Raw genomic sequence first — 19,781 nt, 5'->3', positions numbered from 1 at the left:
CTTCAAGGGGCTCAGCACACATCCTCTGTTTGCAATGACAGCTTCAAGATTCCCCCGGTATGGAGAAACTAGTCAAATGCATAGCTCTGGTTTGATTTTGTCCCATTCCTCCACACAAGCAATCTTCAAATCTTGCATATGCCACTTTTTGGACCTTTAGTTTCAGTTCTCAACATACCTTTTCAGTTGATTTCAAGTCAGGTGGGCAGGCCATTCTAGCAGCTTAATTTTTTTTTTCTTTAAAACCAATTGAGAATTTTCTGAACAGTATGTTTTGGGTTATTATTCTGCTCAAATGTTCACCCTTGTATTTTTTTCACCATCCTCATATATGGGAGCAGATTTTTGTCAAGAATGTCTTGGTACATTTGTCCTATTGTCCTTTTAATGATAGAATATTTACCATTACCATTTGCTGATAAAAACCCCATACCATCATATTCCCGAATCCGAACTTGACTGCTAGTATGGTGTTTTTGTCCTGCAAACATGGTGTGTGTACTGTACTTTCTACGTGTTAACGTGGTCAGTGTGGAACGCAGAATTGACAGCCAGCCAAACTCTTTTCAAGAGCCAGGAGATGAGCCTTCTATAGCTCCTTTATTGAACAATTGAAGCAGTCTGAAACTGTAAACAGTCTCAAGAAATATACAACACTTGCTGAGTTGTCCATTCAGCCTGTACATCAATAAAATATATGAAAATACCAACCTAAAATAACAGTGTTAACCAGTTGAAAATCCTATCCACTTATGAACAGATATTACAATAGGTAGGTTAACATAAAAATTCACACTCATAGCTAAACAACCAGCCTGACAGATGACATACAATGTTCAAAAAGTACCTAGTCAGCAAGGCTATGCAAGAAATCAAAGTAAACACATTTGCATTCCCATACAACACACACCAACATAAACACCAAAGATTGGGCTAGTGCATCACAACAGTCTTGCAGCTAATGGTTTCTGAAGGCCAGCATACACGAAATGGACAACACTACGAACTTCACGTGCGTTCAGTTGTTGCTTGCTGACACAAAGGAAGTTCGATCTTCTCTGTAAACCTACTAGGCACAAATGAATGAGTGCTGCTACCCAGAGGTCAGATGTGGAATTACACTAAATTATTAGCTTAACAAGGCTGTGTACAAATGGAACTGATTAACAGTGAAAATATTAAATATGCAAAACAAAAGAATACTTCATGACATCTTGCAGGGCAACAAGAACAGTGTGCATTATGGCATCCAAACATTATCAGGCCGGTCTGTATCCGCCAAATTTTTAACTGGCTTGTCCAAATGTTGAGCAAACTTAAAACAGTCTTTGACATACTTTTTTTCCAAGGCAATGTAAGTTTTATTTCTTTTCTATGGTTTGAATACTTGATAATTTCTTCAACTGATGGGGCCACTGTCACCTTGAGTTAGGGCTCCTCACCTTCTTCCCTTGGGAAAACCACTTAATTTGGAGTATTACCACAACGTAGCATACAATTAAAAATGATTGTGTTTCTGTACCATTCATGGTTATTCACACTTGTAAATTTACATTCAGAACAAACAATAAAGTAACAAGAACGAACGAGAAATTTCGTTTACAGGAACTATTCCTTATAAGAGTCACAGATGTGTAAGATGCAAAATCTTCATTTAGAACAATTAAGAAATGTGTGTCAACGCCTTACATTGTGTTGAGCTTGTACAGAGTGCCTATACCCGTTGTTATCAGAACTACATACAATGTTAATCAGTTAAGTGATAATACGAGTCGGAAAAAGAGAGCTGGGAGTGTTTTATAAAAGTGCAAATTGTGAAAGTATGAGTCAAAGTCCCAGTGGCGGCCATATTGTCTGTGACGTCATGTGCAGGCATCACACTGAGGCAGTCGCCATTGAAAACACGTTGTGCCAAATGCAATGGCAGATGAATGAGCGATTTTCAAATTTTTCTGACACCCCTTCTGGGACTGAAGCTCTTTTTTAGGAAGAGAACACCTTAGAAGTGAGTGAAGCGACCGGGGCCATTTTACCATATTGTTTCGAGCCATGTTTAGATGATATTCAGAGCTCTCCACTAACAACAGACTCCCCCAACAGACACAGATGAGTGGGCACACGACGGACCCGATGTAATATTCAAAATGACTGTCCCATAATTGTTCGATTTCCTAACCCGTTTACAAGTCTTGTGTAAGGAGCATTCTCAGGGGTGCCCAGACACCAGTGGCTGGTGGGGAGCAGAGCTCCCTTCTCCTCCCCGCCCGACCCACTTCCACGTCGGGGGAAATGGTTGCTCACGTGCATCAACACATTGAGCACCTATGACTTACGTACTTTTGAGTGATTATGACGTGGCTCTTTTAAAAGTGTATTGTGATGTCCTTTACTGATAGAGGTCTATTTTTATTTGTCTGTTTAGGTATAATAACCCTAGTCTGTATTATGATTAGAACTGATGATGAGGTTGTTATGTTTATAGGGGAAAAAACAAGAATCTGAACTGAATCTCTTCTGCAATAATCAAATGTTGATGGCAAGTTTGATATCTGGAATGATTGATCTTTTCATAGTTAGGAAACCTGCTCTCTCTGAAATTGAAATTTGGCCCAGTGGAATGCATGACTGCCTCAGGTTTGAGGTTCAAATTCCAGCTCCAACCTTCCTTCGGAAAGTTCTCACCATGCTCGTGCAGGTTTTCTTTGAGTAGTTTGCCTTCGCCCCTCATTCCAAAGGCTCTGACTGTGTGTGTGTGTGCGTGTGTGTGTGTGTGCGTGTGGTGTGTGTGTATGTGTGTGTGTGGGAGTGACAATGTTTCTTGGGTGTGCATAAATGGACAAGGTTTTGGTATTTCTGTGTTGTGTGAACAATGTATTCCGTTTGCGTTCACCCACAATACAAATCAGGAAAGGTTTTACAGAAAATGGAGGTTGGATAGAATTTCAGCAGATGGTGGTGGACTTTGCAAAACGGATGGAGATGGCTGTAGTGAACACTTATTTCCAGAAGAGGGAGGAACATATAGTGACCTACAAGAGCGGAGGTAGAACCACGCAGGTAGATTATATTTTGTGCAGACGATGTAATCTGAAGGAGGTTACTGACTGTAAAGTAGTGGTAGGGGAGAGTGTAGCTCGACAGCATAGGATGGTAGTATGTAGGATGATTCTGGTGGTGGGTAGGAAGATTAAGAAGACAAAGGTAGAGCAGAGAACCATGTGGTGGAAGCTGAGAAAGGAAGAATGTCGTGCGGCCTTCCGGAAAGAGGTGAGACAGGCTCTCGATGGACAACCGAAGCTCCCGGAAGACTGGACGACGACAGCCAAGGTGATCAGAGAGACAGGCAGGAGAGTACTTGGTGTGTCTTCTGGTAGGAAAGGGGAGAAGGAGACTTGGTGGTGGAACCCCAAAATACAGGGAGTCATACAAGGAAAGAGATTAGCGAAGAAGAAGTGGGATACTGAGAGGACTGAGGAGAGGCGAAAGGAGTACATCGAGATGCGACGTAGGGCAAAGGTAGAGGTGGCAAAGGCTAAACAAGAGGCATATGAAGACATGTACACCAGGTTGGACACGAAAGAAGGAGAAAAGGATCTCTACAGGTTGGCCAGACAGAGGGATAGAGATGGTAAGGATGTGCAGCAGGTCAGGGTGATTAAGGATAGAGATGGAAATGTGTTGACTGGTGCCGGTAGTGTACTAAATAGATGGAAAGAATACTTTGAGAAGTTGATGAATGAAGAAAATTAGAGAGAAGGAAGAGTTGAAGAGGCAAGAGTGAAGGACCAGGAAGTGGAAATGATTACTAAGGGGGAAGTCAGAAAGGCACTACAAAGGATGAAAAATGGAAAGGCAGTTGGTCCTGATGACATACCGGTAGCGGTATGGAAGCAATTTGGAGAGATGGCTGTGGAGTTTTTGACCAACTTATTCAACAGAATACTAGCGGGCGAAAAGATGCCTGAAGAATGGAGGAAAAGTGTTCTAGTTCCCATTTTTAAGAACAAAGGGGATGTTCAGAGCTGTGGGAACTATAGAGGAATAAATTTGAGCCACACAATGACGTTATGGGAAAGAGTAGTGGAGGCTGGACTCAAGATAGAAAAAATTGTCTGCGAGCAAATGTATGGTTTCATGCCTAGAAAGAGTACCACAGATGCATTATTTGCCTTGAGGATGCTGGTGGAAAAGTACAGAGAAGGTCAGAAGGAGCTACATTGTGTCTTTGTGGATCTAGAGAAAGCCTATGACAGAGTACCAAGAGAGGAACTGTGGTACTGCATGCGTAAGTCTGGTGTGGCAGAGAAGTATGTTAAAATAGTACAGGACATGTATGATGGCAGCAGAACAATGGTGAGGTGTGCCTTAGGTGTGACAGAGGAATTTAAGGTGGAGGTGGGACTGCGTCAGGGATCAGCTCTGAGCCCCTTCCTGTTTGCAGTGGTAATGGATAGGCTGACAGATGAGGTTAGACTGGAATCCCCTTGGACCATGATGTTCGCAGATGATATTGTCATATGCAGTGAAAGCAGGGAGCATGCAGAGGAACAATTGGAAAGATGGAGACATGCACTGGAAAGGAGAGGAATGAAGATTAGCCGAAGTAAAACAGAATATATGTGCGTGAATGAGAAAAGTAGAGGGGGAAGAGTGAGGCTACAGGGAGAAGAGATAGCGAGGGTGGACGACTTCAAATACTTGGGGTCAACAATACAGAGCAATGGAGAGTGTGGTCAGGAAGTGAAGAAACGGGTCCAAGCAGGTTGGAACAGCTGGCGAAAGGGGTCTGGTGTGTTATGTGACAGAAGAGTGTCTGCTAGGATGAAGGGCAAAGTTTACAAAACAGTGGTGAGGCTGGCCATGATGTACGGATTAGAGACGGTGGCACTGAAGAAACAACAGGAAGCAGAACTGGAGGTGACAGAAATGAAGATGTTGAGGTTCTCGCTCGGAGTGACCAGGTTGGATAGGATTAGAAATGAGCTCATTAGAGGGACAGCCAAAGCTGGATGTTTTGGAGACAAGGTTCGAGAGAGCAGACTTCGATGGTTTGGACATGTTCAGAGGCGAGAGAGTGAGTATATTGGTAGAAGGATGCTGAGGATGGAGCTCCCAGGCAAAAGAGCGAGAGGAAGACCAAAGAGAAGGTTTATGGATGTGGTGAGGGAAGACATGAGGGCAGTTGGGGTTAGAGAGGAAGATGCAGGAGATAGGCTAAGATGGCAAAAGATGACACGCTGTGGCGACCCCTAACGGGACAAGCCGAAAGGAAAAGAAGAAGAATCTTGACTAGAAATTAAAGCCAGTTGGTACAGAGGTCTTCATGGCCAAGCTCAACATACACCAATCCACCAATCCAAAATCCCAAGCAGTGACACCTCCAATAGGCTAATGGCCTTTCAAATGACCTATCAAATCTACATTTAAAATATCAATAAAATTATTTTGTATTAAAACAGTGATCACGACACAGAATGGAATTTGTATTAATTTTTCTCGCGTTGTGGTGTACGTTTCATCGGCTCCAGAGGATGTACTCTATTGTACAATGTACTTTATCTTATTTTTCCAGTTAACCCAGCAAGTGATTGAGCAGCACCTGGCTATTCTGGACACCAAGAACTGGGACACTGAATTACTTTGTGCTGGAGTTTGGCCTGACAGCTTCCCTTCTGCATTACTCTCCACTGAAGATTCCTGTTTCTCAACTGTCCTCCGAGATGGGCAGGTGTTGTCATTTTGCCTCAACACCCTCAGCTTACAGGGTAAACGGTAAGAATCAGCACTGAATCCCAACGTTTCCATATACTAAGACAGCTATTCCCAACATCTTTCTGAATGACTCAGTCATTCCCAATAATTCTCCATGTATTAAGACAGAGATTCCCAACACCTAACAATATATTAAGACTATGCGTCCCAACACCTTTCCGTACATTAAAGGGTATGTAAAGTCTTCAAAGCACCTTTTGCTTTTACAGTTTGTGCTGAATTTGAATCTGAAATCCGTTATGAAGGAAACATTTGTAGTTTTCGATTATCTGTAAAAATTTCGATTATCTGTAAAAAATTTATTGCACATTGCTGAATTCACCGAAAAATACCCGAGCACACAGCGCAAGACATAAACATGGCTGCTCTTCGACTCCAAAATGAGAGCGACAATGAATTTCCCGGGAATTCGAGCGATGAACGTAATTCTGAAGGGCCCCATGAATATGGTGAAGAATACGAGCTTTATAAAAGCGTTCAAGGTTATCAACTTTGTGATTTATGGGGTCGACAAACAATCTTGGGAAAAAAACACATTTTAAAAAGAGAAGTGCTTATCAGTGAGGAAGTTTGCATTGGAAGTGCTCCAACACACAAAACGACACACAGCAATTGACAGGACATCATTGGTCCGTGAACGAAGTGAATGCTTCTTTTCAGGATATTTTATGAAATTGTCCGACTTAAAAGTAGATCCAAAAAAATAATTTAGTTACATCAACACATGCCAGTATAATTTTGCAGTAAATCCATCTTAATCAATTATTCAATGCATCTACTCTAGTTCCCTGATGACAAATAATAGCCATCAAGCCTATCATTAATATTAAAAAGAACAGACAGCATAACGAAATCATAAAGCAAGCCATCGTTTTTTGCACTTAATTGGGACCAGAACCACGCATAAAAACTGAAAAACCGCAAAGTAATGGGGGATGTATGTTTATGTGGCTCCCAGAATATGAAATAAATAGTAATACTAAATAAAATATGAAAACCACATTTGTACTATTTGAGACAAAAAGATGTTTAGTTCAATCTTTAATCATAAAAACTTATGAATACAATATATACAGTATTATAAATGTATAATGTAAATTATAAAACACTTACTGTATTGTTACTGTACAGTTACCATTAATCACTGAGACTTCTGCTTTAGGGGTTGTGTGAGTACCAGAATGTTTAATCATTTATACTTTAAATACTTGAGACAAAAATTACAAAAGTGCAAATGTCTAGTTAAACAATAACAATAAAACAATTTTATTGCAGTACAGAAAGTGACAAAGCAAACTCATATCTTCAGTAGCGCGCAGAATGTTCCCGACGTCCCGTTGTGACGTCACTTCCACCCCGCGTTGTGACACCACTTCCGTTACGCTGTTGCGATATCGCTTCAGTTGTGCCATTGTAACATCGCATAGAAAAAGAGCATTAAAAGCAAAGCAAGAGAGCAAATATGAGATGACTATGTACAATTAATCCATTTAATCCAACATCCTGTATAAGAACATATCCCCATCAACACTATTGCTAAACTTGACAGCTCGTACCATATTCTGGCACACTTGAGGGTGTAACGCTTTTAAAATTTTTAAAACCAACCTTTGCTTGCCGAAAAGCCTCATCCTCAAGGGGGTTAATCCCTCAATGCGGCTTGTGGTTCATCACACATTTCGCTTCCTTGCTAAAAGTTATTGAAGCGGTTTTACGGCTATTTACCCCATCATTCTCTATGGAGCACGCCACTGATTCATTCACATTGTAATGGTGCCACCAAAGCGTAACTTCTGCCACCTGATCATATCCAAAAGTTTGTTTTTCACAGACAGTCATCTTCCTCATCATCACAGGGGCGTTTTTCTGCATTCCGCTTTCCGCAAATTGAACATTTCAAACAAATGAGAGGTCATTTCGCATCTTCCGCTTGGGTACTTGAGGGGAAGGTTTAACAACAGCACAGCACTTTGGTGGCATTGTGAACGAGACTGGTTATTGTGCACACAGTCAACACTGTAGAAAATGGTGGATAGGAGTTACATGGGAGAGGGAGAGAGAGTTGCTCTTTGGGGCTTCGGTGATGCGCAGCCAATCAGCTCCAAAAAGAACATCTGGCTTAAAAAAAAAAACAATAATAATAATTTTATTTTCTTTGATTGCTTCATAAGTCCATGTCGCGCCGGGATGTCGCCTGGTATCAATGCGCCTTCCTGTAATATAGTACTGTATGCTGATCAATGCACTGAAACCCCAATAAGTGAGGTGTGAAGTAGTCGGAATTACTGTCGACAGTACAAAATGTAATCCATAAATCAGTCACTCACATTTGAATAATGTACGAGTGTGGTCAGTAATGGTCGCAAATATAAAGTTGCGGTTGTGATTAGGGATAGAATCTCAAGACCTTAAAGTGCCACTGTCATGAAATGCATGATTTTTAGTATGTTATTAATGAAAAAACGGCAGCGGACATGGACCCATGTGTTTTTTCACCACAAAACATAATTTTGACATACAGCTTTTTGTAACTCCCGCCATGAAAATCCTCTCGAGGAATTTGTTTTTGAGAAGAAGCAGGAAGTGACATACATTGCAGGACCGCCCTCAAGTGAACTCGTTTCTTTCTATTAGTTTTACCTCCGGGAAGGTAGGCCGTTGTTCCTTTGTGTTAGCCAAAATGCTTGCTCTTGCATTGCTGGACATTGCTTGAACACTCGGGAGGATGGATTTAGTCTTCATAAGTTTGCAAGAGACCCGGTTCGTCGTGAAAAATGGATTGCACGGGTGCAAAGGATGAGAGCTTTGTGGCTTCTACAAGACCCGTAGGTGTGTATACAGCTACTAAAAAAATATATTGTTTGGGGCGCACCACCTGATCAGTGTCTCAGAATGAAAGATCTGCCTATGTATGACAGGGATGCTAAATGTGTCAATGTGCGTATCGGACGGCTTCTGCATCGACCTCCTCGCGAAGGCTGCCGTGTCGGCTCGCCTGCGAAGGCTGCCGCATCATGCCTCGCTGACGAGCACGGATTTGAGTAGGCTTCTTTTTCATTCGGCGTGTCCCGTTAGGGGTCGCCACAGCGTGTCATCTTTTTCCATTTAAGCCTCGTGCATCCTCCTCTCTAACATCCACTGTCCTCATGTCCTCCCTCACCACATCCATCAGCCTTTTCTTTGGTCTTCCTCTCGCTCTTTTGGCTGGTAGCTCCATCCTCAGCATCCTTCTATGTATATACTCACTCTCTCGCCTCTGAACATGCCCAAACCAGTCTGCTCTCTCTCACCTTGTCTCCAGAACATCCAACTTTGGCTGTCCCTCTAATGAGCTCATTTCTAATCCTATCCAACCCGTTTACACCAAGCGAGAACCTCAGCATCTTCATTTCTGCTACCTCAAGTTCTGCTTCCTGTTATTTCTTCAGGGTCACCGTCTCAATTCCGTACATCATGACCGGCCTCACCACTCTTTTATAAATTTTGCCCTTCATCCTGGGGGATACTCTTCTGTCATAGAACATCAGACACATTCTGCCAACTGTTCCACCCCGCTTGGACCCGTTTCTTCACTTCCTTACCACACTCTCCATTTCACTGTATTGTTGACCCCAAGTATTTGAAGTCGTCCACCTTCGCTATCTCTTCTCCCTGTAGCCTCACTCTTCCCCCTCTACTTTTCTCATTCACGCACATATATTCTGTTTTACTTCGGCTAATCTTCATTCCTCTCCTTTCCAGTGCATGTCTCCATCTTTCCAATTGTTCCTCTGCATGCTCCCTGCTTTCACTGCATATCACAATATCATCTGCGAACATCATGGTCCAAGGGGATTCCAGTCTAACCTCATCTGTCAGCCTATCCATTACCACTGCAAACAGGAAGGAGCTCAGAGCTGATCCCTGATGCAGTCCCACCTCCACCTTAAATTCCTCTGTCACACCTAACCATTGTTCTGCTGCCATCATACATGTCCTGTACTATTTTAACATACTTCTCTGCCACACCAGACTTACGCATGCAGTACCACAGTTCCTCTCTTGGTACTCTGTCATAGGCTTTCTCTAGATCCACAAAGACACAATGTAGCTCCTTCTGACCTTCTCTGTACTTTTCCACCAGCATCCTCAAGGCAAATAATGCATCTGTGGTACTCTTTCTAGGCATGAAACCATACTGTTGCTCGCAGATACTTACTTCTGTCCTCAGTCTAGCCTCCACTACTCTTTCCCATAACGTCATTGTGTGGCTCATCAAATTTATTCCTCTATAGTTCCCACAGCTCTGAACATCGCATTTGTTCTTAAAAATGGGAACTAGAACACTTTTCCTCCATTCTTCAGGCATCTTTTCGCCCGCTAGTATTCTGTTGAATAAGTTGGTCAAAAACTCCACAGCCATCTCTCCAAATTGCTTCCATACCTCTACCGGTATGTCATCAGGACCAACTGCCTTCCCATTTTTCATCCTTTGTAGTGCCTTTCTGACTTCCCCCTTAGTAATCATTTCCACTTCCTGGTCCTTCACTCTTGCCTCTTCAACTCTTCCTTCTCTCTCATTTTCTTCATTCATCAACTTCTCAAAGTATTCTTTCCATCTATTTAGTACACTACCGGCACCAGTCAACACATTTCCATCTCTATCCTTAATCACCCTTACCTGCTGCACATCCTTCCCATCTATATCCCTGGCCAACCTGTAGAGATCCTTTTCTCGTTCTTTCGTGTCCAACCTGTTGTACATTTCTTCATATGCCTCTTGTTTAGCCTTTGCCACCTCTACCTTTGCCCTACGTCGCATCTCGATGTATTCCTTTCGCCTCTCCTCAGTCCTCTCAGTATCCCAATTTTTCTTCGCTAATCTCTTTCCTTGTATGACTCCCTGTATTTTGGGGTTCCACCACCAAGTCTCCTTCTCCCCTTTCCTACCAGAAGACACACCAAGTACTCTCCTGCCTGTCTCTCTGATAACCCTGGCTGTCATAGTCCAGTCTTCCGGGAGCTTCTGCTGTCCACCGAGAGTCTTACCTCTTTCCAAAAGGCCGCACAACATTCTTCCTTTCTCAACTTCCACCACATGGTTCTCTGCTCTACCTTTGTCTTCTTAATCTTCCTACCCACCACCAGAGTCATCCTACACACCACCATCCTATGCTGTCGATTTACACTCTCCCCTACCACTACTTTACAGTTCGTAATCTCCTTCAGATTACATCGTCTGCACAAAATATAATCCACCTGCGTGCTTCTACCTCCGCTCTTGTTGGTCACTATATGTTCCTCCCTCTTCTGGAAATAAGTGTTCACTACAGCCATCTCCATCCTTTTTGGAAAGTCCACCACCATCTGTCCCTCAAAGTTCCTTTCCCGGATGCCGTGCTTACCCATCACTTCTTCATCGCCCCTGTTTCCTTTACCAATATGTCCATTACAATCTGCACCAATCACAACTCTCTCGTTGTCTGGGATGCTCAGAAGTACTTCATCTAGTTCCTTCCAGAATTTCTTTTTCAGCTCTAGGTCGCATCCGACCTGTGGGGCATAGCCGCTAATCACATTATACACAATACCCTCAATTTCAAATTTCAGCCTCATCACTCTATTTGATACACTTTTCACCTCCAAGACATTCTTAGCCAGCTCTTCCTTTAAAATAACCCCTAGTCCATTTCTCTTCCCATCTACTCCGTGGTAGAATAATTTAAACCCTGGTCCTAAACTTCGAGCCCAACCTGCTCTCTTGGATACACAGTACATCAACCTTTCTCCTAATCATCATGTCAACCAACCCCTGGGCTTTTCCTGTTATAGTCCCAACATTCATAGTCCCTACACTTAGTCTTAGGCTCTGTGCATTCCTCTTTTTCTTCTGACGACGGATCCAGTTTCCTCCTCTTCTTTGTCTTCGACCCACAGTAGCTGAATTTCCACCGACGTCCTGCAGGTTAGCTGGTCCGGGGGCGGGCGTTGTTAACCTGGGCCACGACCGATCCGGTATGGGATTCTTTAGATGAATGCTCATATTTGTTTGGCACAGTTTTTACGCTGGATGCCCTTCCTGACGCAACCCTCTGCATTTATCCGGGCTTGGGACTGGCCTACAGATTGCACTGGTTTGTGCCCCCATAGGGCTGCATTTTTCTGTTTTACTATGGCTAATCTTCATTCCTCTCCTATCCAGTGCGTACCTCTATCTTTGTAACTATTCCTCCGCCTTTTCTCTGCTTTCACTGCATATCACAATATCATCTGCGAACATCATGGTCCAAGGGGAATCCAGTCTAACCTCGTTTGTCAGCCTATCCATGACTACTGCAAACAGGAAGGGGCGGGACTCAGCGCGAAATCCTGATGCTGTCCCAACTCTTACCTTAAATTCTTCTGACACACCAACGGCACATCTCGCCGCTGTTCTGCTACCCTCATACATGTCCTGTACTACTCCGTCACACCAGACTTGCGCATGCAGTACCATAGTTCCTCTCGAGGGCCGCCGCTTCCAGGACAATTGGAAATTTGAGTATTTTTTCACTGAAATACGAAACAACTGTGTCTGCCTAATTTGCCAAGAGACTGTGGCTGTTTTCAAGGAATTCAACATCAAGGGGCACTACCAGACGAAACATGCTAGCTACGACAAGCTAACTGGGAACAAACGCGGTGAAAAAGTGAAGCAACTGGAAGCTGTTTTAACGGCACAGCAAAGCTTTTTCACAAGAGTCCGTGAGTCAAATGAAAATGCCACAAAGACAAGCTACGAAGTGGCAACGCTGATTGCAAAGCACTGCAAACCTTTCACTGAGGGTGAATTTATTAAAGACTGTGTCATGAAAATGGTTGAGAAAATTTGTCCCGCGAAGAAGCAAGAGTTTGCCAATATTTGCCTGGCTCGTAATACTGTGGTACGGAGAATTGAAGACGTTTCATTAGATATTAAGAGACAGTTAGAGGCAAAAGGAACTGAGTTTGACTTTTTCTCGTTAGCGTGCGATGAAAGCACGGATGCGTCCGACACCCCTCAGTTACTGATCTTTTTAAGAGGAGTGGACAATGACATGAACGTGAGTGAAGAGCTTCTGGACCTCCAGAGTCTGAAGGGCCAAACAAGAGGAACGGATTTATTTGTTTCTGTTTGTTCCACCGTAGATGACATGAAACTACAGTGGAATAAAGTCACCGGGATTATTACGGACGGCGCACCTGCCATGGCTGGCGAGCGGAGTGGATTATCAAGCCTTGTCTGTAACAAAGTCAGCGAAGAAGGAGGCAGCGCTATTAAACTCCACTGTATTATTCATCAAGAAGTTCTCTGTGCCAAATATATGAAATATGATAATGTTATGAAACCAGTGATAAAGACTATTAATTATATTCGCTCCAAAGCGCTGTGCCACCGCCAGTTTCAACAGTTTCTTCTCGACATCCAGGCTGAATACGGAGATGTTTTGTATCACACCGACGTAAGGTGGCTCAGTCGGGGGTCTGCGCTGCAGCGCTTCTTCTCTCTCAGGGAGGAAATTGGACAATTCTTGACTAAAAAGGGACAACCCATTCCACAATTAAATGATCCTGTTTGGCTGGCTGATTTGGGATTTTTAGTTGACATAACGCGACATCTGAATGCGCTGAACACAAGCCTTCAAGGGCAAAATGCAGTGAGTGGTAAGCCAACTGTATTCACACATCAAAGCCTTTCGGACCAAGCAGCTACTTTTCCAAAGACACCTGTCACAGGCGCAGCCCAATACCGCACATTTCCCGTCGCTGCAGGAAATTGTGACCAGTTTCCTACAGATCAATATTAGTGCGCAAATGACAAAGTATGCAGCAGACATCTCATCTCTGGTTCAGGAGTTTCAGCAGCGCTTTCGGGACTTTGCAGCTATTGAAAAGGAGATCACGCTTTTTTCCTCTCCTTTCTCCGTGGACCCTGATGACGCTCCAGACCACCTGCAACTGAAGCTCATTGAGCTGCAGTGTGACGCCGAGCATCGCAGTCGGCACCAACAGCTCCCTCTTGTCAACTTCTACCGCCAGCTGGATGAAGGCAGGTTCCAAGCAATTCGGACATTTGCTAAGAAAATGCTGAGCTTGTTTGGCTCCACATACATGTGCGAGAAGACATTCTCCGTTATGAACATTAACAAGAGCCGCATGAGGACGAGACTGAGTGACTCTCACCTGCGTGACGTCTTGCGCATCAAAACCACTGCTCTTGAGCCAGACATGGGCTACATACTGCAGTCAAGATCCCAGTATCACCCTTCACATTTGTGCAGGCAAGACCTTTGTTAAGTCCTCTGAGTTGAATAAATTCTTAAATCTCAGTTAATTAATTTTTTGTGATGGTCAAAATCACAGTTTGAATATGCAGTGATCATTGTTTTGTTTTCAGCACTTTTCCTACAGTGAGCATATAATAGTGAATAATATGTAATGTTTCACATGAACTTAGATATCCTTTATAGTTTTCTTAATTTTTTGTGGTTTGTGATTTCGGTAAAAACCTAAATGTAAAAAAAAAATGTAAAAGTAAAAGTATGCCATTTGTAATTAAATTAAAAAAAATCCCAAAAAGTTAATTTGTATTTAATGTTAATGGTTCAAAGAATGTCAGGCTAAATAGTCGGCCCCCACACATTTTCACCTTACCAAATCTGGCCCTCTTTGCAAAAAGTTTGGACACCCCTGGCCTATACTAATCAAAGCCACTTGCCGGTCATTCACGCTTGCCTCTTTTACTCTACCTTCTCTCCCATTTTCTTCATTCATTAACTTCTCAAAGTACTCTTTCCATCTACCTAGTATACTACTGGCACCAGTCAACGTATTTCCATTGCTATCATTAATCACCTTTACTTGCGGCCTGGAAAAAAAGGTCAAATGAAGAATGCAACAGTAAAGTCATTGGGTCGCAAGTAAGGGTTGTGCCACCAAATATCACAATATTATTCACTTTAATTTAAAACTGCTCCAATACAACAAAACAAAGGATTTCAATACTTTTATCGGGGACTGTAATTCACTCACAGAAATAATTCAACCCATTCTTTTTAAAATTCCTTTAATTTTTTTTTTTTTTAAGAAATCGTCCACTATGTCTGCGTGACCTGCAGAATGCACTTCAGCACACTAGCTTCCATGAAGATCAGGTCTTCTTCGAAGCAGAGGAAAATGTTAAGCAAGATGTGCTGCAGCTGATGCCAACAGCCGTCAGACTTGTCACTGAGTGTGCTTCTCATGGAGACTGGGTCATGCGCAGTTCCTGGCTCTCACATCTGGAAAAGAGCTATAGATATACTCCAGGTTTGTTGCTATAGGTGATTCACTCACAGCTGGACTGGTAAGGATTGCAGAATTCAGTCTATTGTGAAACATGAATATATTTAAAAATGTGAAACATGTCATGTGCTTTGTATTTTCTATGTACAACATTAAAGACTAAATCTAAAGCAATCTCTGGTTTTGCAGCTCTGGCTTTGGGTCAAGTTGAAGCAGGAAATCGGGCTCTCAAGGCTGTTTTCAGTAGTGAACTTGCTGCTCAGGGCAAATCCCTCACTGAACTTCTACATCCAAACATCAATGGTAAACTTTTCATAAAACATTCCATCCACCCATTTTCTGAGCCTCTTCGCCTCACAAGGGTCGCAGGACGCTCGAGGCTATCCCAGCTATTATCGGGCAGGAGACGGGGTACACCCTGAATTGGTTGACAGCCATTCGCAGAGCACATAGACAGACAACACCCGCTCTCACAATCATAACAATGTGCAATTTAGTCTCCAACTCATGCATGGTTTTGGGACGTGGGAGAAAACCGGAGTGTGTGGCGAAAACCCACGCAGGCACGAGGAGACCATGCAAACTCTATACAGGCATTGCAGGAATACAAACCCCATTCCTCAGAACTGTGAGAACAACACCCTAACCAGTTCCCCTGTGCCGCCTATAAAATCATCCATCAATCCATTTTCCTCCACTTATCTGAGGTCGGGTCGCAGGGGTAGTAGCTTTACAAGCGATCCCCAGACTTCCTTCTACTCAACCACTTATTTGAGCGCTTACAAGTGGATCCTGAGGCATTTCCACCTCAGCCAAAAGACATTCCAGCGTGTTAACCAAGGGGTCTTCTCCCAGAACACCTCACAAGGAAGGAGACCAAGAGGCATCTCAATCAGATGTCTAAGCCACATCATCTGGGTCCTCTCAATGCCAAGGAGCACTGACTCTACTCTGAGCTTCTACCGGATGACCGAACTACTCTCTCTCTCCCAGGGAGAGCTCGGAGACCCTGTGGTTGGAATTCTTTTCAGATGCTTGTATCTGCGATCTTGTTCTTTCTGTCACAACCCACAGCTTGTGACCATAGGTGAGGGTAAATTGGGATCTTAGATTTACTTTAGCTCCTTCTTCACCCCAACGGAACGATGCAAAGTCCGCATCACTACAGATACTGCATTGATCCATCTATTTCCATTCAATTCTTTCCTCATTCGTGAACAAGACCCCAAAACACTTGAACTACTCTATTTGTGGCTGGATTTCATCCCAGACATGGAGAGGACATCTGCCCTTGTTCGACTGATGTCTCAGATTTGCAGGTGCTGATTTTCATCCCAGCTGCTTCACACTCTCCTGCCTCACAATGACACCCTTCTGGGTCTCAATATCATTGCCCACGTAAGCATTAAAGTCCCTCAGCAGAACGATTGCGTCCCCAGTGGGCGCTGTCATCTGAAGCCCTCCAAATACTCCAAAAAGTGTGCATACTGGTGTTTACTGAATAGGCAGAAACAACAGTCAGGACATGTCACCTCACCCAAAGGTGAAACGAGGTAACCCTCTTATCCACTGGTGTGAAGCACAATGTACAGGCACTGAGTTGGGGGCACAAAAGTATACCTCCTCTGCACAACTTACCGTGGACAACTCTAAAGTGGAAGGGAGAAACCCTAAACCTTAATCTCTTTCAAGAGGACTGGTCCCAAAACCCAACCTGTGTTTGGAGGCGAGCATGACTATATCTAGATGGAACTTCTCGAACTCACACACCATTTCAGGCTGCCCTGCCAGAGAGATTACATTCCATGTCCCTTGAGCCAGCTTTTGTAGATGGGGATTGTATCACCTTCAGCCACTGTCCAGCTACATTGCATCCAACCCTTATGGCTCTTCTCACAGGTGGTGAGCTAATGGGAAGGGGACCCAATGTTACTCTTCCAGACTGTGCCCAGCCAGGCCCCATGGATGCAGGCCTGGGCACCAGGCATTCGCCATCAAGCCCCACCTCCAAGTCTTGCTCATGTGGGGTACCCTGTCGACCTCCACCTGGGCAAGGGAGGCCTAAATCTGTTCTTTTAATTCATTATCAGGGCTTTTTGGAGGCTTGCTTTGTTTATCCCTCACTGATGAACTGAGCGCAATAGGTGAGTGACCCTAAATGGGGCGTGACGCCGAGACAGCTTATCTCTTCCGCATTGAGAGGAGCTATATGAGGTGGCTGGGGCATCTGATTCGGATTCCTCCTGGATGCCTCCCTGGTGAGGTGTTCTGGGCATGTCTCACCCGAAGGGAGACCCCGAGGATGACCCAAGACACGCTGGAGAGACTGTCTCTCGACTGGCTTGGGAACGCTTCGGGATACCTCCAGAAGAGCTGGAAGAAGTGGCTGGGGAAAGGGAAGTCTGGGTATCCCGGCTGAAGCTACTTCCCCCGCGACCCGACCCAGAAAAGCAATAGATAATGTGTGTGTGTGTGTGTGTGTGTGTGTGTGTGTATATAATATTTTATTTTATTTTTTTTTTATTGTTTTTTTTTTTAAAAGAGTGTAAAGGAAGGCTGTAGTATACTTGTTACAACCCAAACAAATACTGGTTCTTCATTGATTCATCTTAATGCAGACAAAAATATTCTTTGTCACAGCATTTTTTTTTCCTTATATACCTCCAGATGAGTACAGGATTCTGGTGGACATGCGTTGGAACAAGCAATACTTGGACATTTTAGCCAACAAGTGTAATTTTGAGGATGAGAAAAGATATGCAGGGTTTCTGGAAGCTCTGAATGCAGTTGCCAACAGGTGGGAGATCAACACAGTGTTATTAGTATTATTGTATGCAAACCAGTACGTTCACAAAATGGAGCATATATGAAGACACAACTACAGTGTACCAATGAGCGAAACAAATAAACATTTGACTTCTCTTCAAAATTTGTTTAAAAAGTAATTACTGGAACTGAGAATTTTGTTTCACATCTGAATTATATATATATCATATATTTCGACATAACAATTGCAAATTGGCCAAAGTGACATTATTTTCAATGTAGTTTCTCTAGGTCTTTCATCATATGCAAGTTAGATATTTATTTACTCACTTACTTACTTACAGGATTGCTCTTTTGATGGACAGAGAAGAGAGAGCAGTAATTTGCACCCATACTATCAACCCGACTGGTCATAACTCTGCCCTGAGTATAGCCACAGCCTTCTCCAAAGGTCTGCACAGGGACCTTAAGTGGATTCATTCTTTATACCTGATATCATCCTGACTCGTTTATAAATTTGGTGGGAATATACAATATGCTGCATTAAAATCAGAATGTACTTGGGGATTTCTGCAAATACAGGGACAGTGGACATTGGTCACCTGGCTCATCCGGTACTGATACATCTACACACCTTCTTTGACCTTTGGGACTCCTTCATTGTGCAAGCTGTGCACAGTGGCAAGGCTCATATCCCAGACCATGTTATGTTTGAGGTGAGCTCGTGCTGCTCCTTTTATTAATAGTGCTACTCCTTTTGTTAACCATTACTATGACAAAGTAAAAACAATCAATATGCTCTTGAACCCATGCTTTTCGTTGATTTCCGTTCTCCTACAACTTTACATATAATTTCATGTTTAGATGTTGCAGCTCCTGCAGTGGCTTGATCGTTTCTGGAACGTTTGCAACAAGATGCCAGCAGATACACAAGGGGTCTCTGTAATGTCAATGCACTGGCAGTGGGTACAGAAGCACCTCATCCTCCATCTGCCTCTCCTCCTGCTGGGAGACACTGATGTCACATTAGAGTAAGTGATTTACATGATATAAAATTGTACAATTGAGGTGATTATTATATATATGTGCATTTTTCCCCCAGATGCTACAAGGAGCTTAAAGCAGTTGCCGAAACAATTCAAACTCTTCTGTCCACTCCAGTGTCTGTAGCTTCGGCTCTGAAAAGCATCCAGAGAACACTCGGGAAATGTCTGCCATTCAAGGTAGGAAACCCTCAAATTCATCGCTTTTTTTTTTTTTTTAACCACAATGGTTAGGGGTAGCCTATTTGCACACACAGTTAAGCACCTGTGGATTTACTTATCACTAGATTTCTTTTCAAAATGTTTTAAATTGTTACAATTTTTCTCTTTCCTTTTGTTGTGTGGGAAACCATCTCTGAAAATGTTCAGTGGTTTATCACTTTTTGAAGAGTTTAATACTTTTCAATCCATATTGTAATGAGCATCAATGAAGTTCACCTCTGTCCCTATCCTCTGAGACTAGCAGGACTTCATGATTTATGGGATATGATGTATGATTTTTTTTTTTTTCAATTTTTCTTTATATTAATGTAGAACAGATGAAAACAAAATTTTAAATCCACATCACACCACATCCCTTATCCTCTAGTTGGAGATTGTTGCGAAATGTGCATCTCAGCTGAGAGTTTTGAGTAAAGCCCTGGATGTGCGAGAGCTCACATTTGATGAGACATTCAGTTCTTCGGAGCAGGAGCTAGTCTGTCTTCAGGTTGCTGGTCTACGTGTGGACATTAAGGAAAGTCTTCTTGAAGCCTGGGGACTTGTTCTGCTGGCCAACAATCAGCTGAATACAGAAAAATCTGGTAAGATTTTTTTCTGTAACAATACCGGTACTCATTTTACAAGTTGTCAAGAGTGCCAAAGTAGCATGTCTTTTATAAAAGAGTGCTAAAAGTGTGTATACAGATTTTTAAAATG

At 43.1% G+C, this 19,781-nt stretch overlaps 1 protein-coding gene across 5 annotated transcripts in view; it reads left to right on the top strand.

Moving 5' to 3' along the window:
• mdn1 (midasin AAA ATPase 1) overlaps positions 1–19,781 on the top strand; it is a 326,227-nt gene that overhangs the window by 200,140 nt on the left and 106,306 nt on the right. For all 5 annotated transcript variants that reach the window (XM_061812802.1, XM_061812803.1, XM_061812800.1 and 2 more), the window contains 9 exons: positions 5,573–5,772; positions 14,858–15,078; positions 15,244–15,357; positions 17,722–17,851; positions 18,165–18,271; positions 18,403–18,536; positions 18,685–18,851; positions 18,923–19,043; positions 19,453–19,666. In XM_061812802.1, the coding sequence (XP_061668786.1) occupies positions 5,573–5,772; positions 14,858–15,078; positions 15,244–15,357; positions 17,722–17,851; positions 18,165–18,271; positions 18,403–18,536; positions 18,685–18,851; positions 18,923–19,043; positions 19,453–19,666 (1,408 nt within the window). The remainder of the gene's footprint in view (positions 1–5,572; positions 5,773–14,857; positions 15,079–15,243; positions 15,358–17,721; positions 17,852–18,164; positions 18,272–18,402; positions 18,537–18,684; positions 18,852–18,922; positions 19,044–19,452; positions 19,667–19,781) is intronic.

Source organism: Syngnathoides biaculeatus, chromosome 23 (genome assembly GCF_019802595.1).
Source record: "Syngnathoides biaculeatus isolate LvHL_M chromosome 23, ASM1980259v1, whole genome shotgun sequence".
Classification (NCBI taxonomy): Eukaryota; Metazoa; Chordata; class Actinopteri; order Syngnathiformes; family Syngnathidae; genus Syngnathoides; species Syngnathoides biaculeatus.
This window is presented reverse-complemented; position numbering and strand designations above follow the sequence as displayed.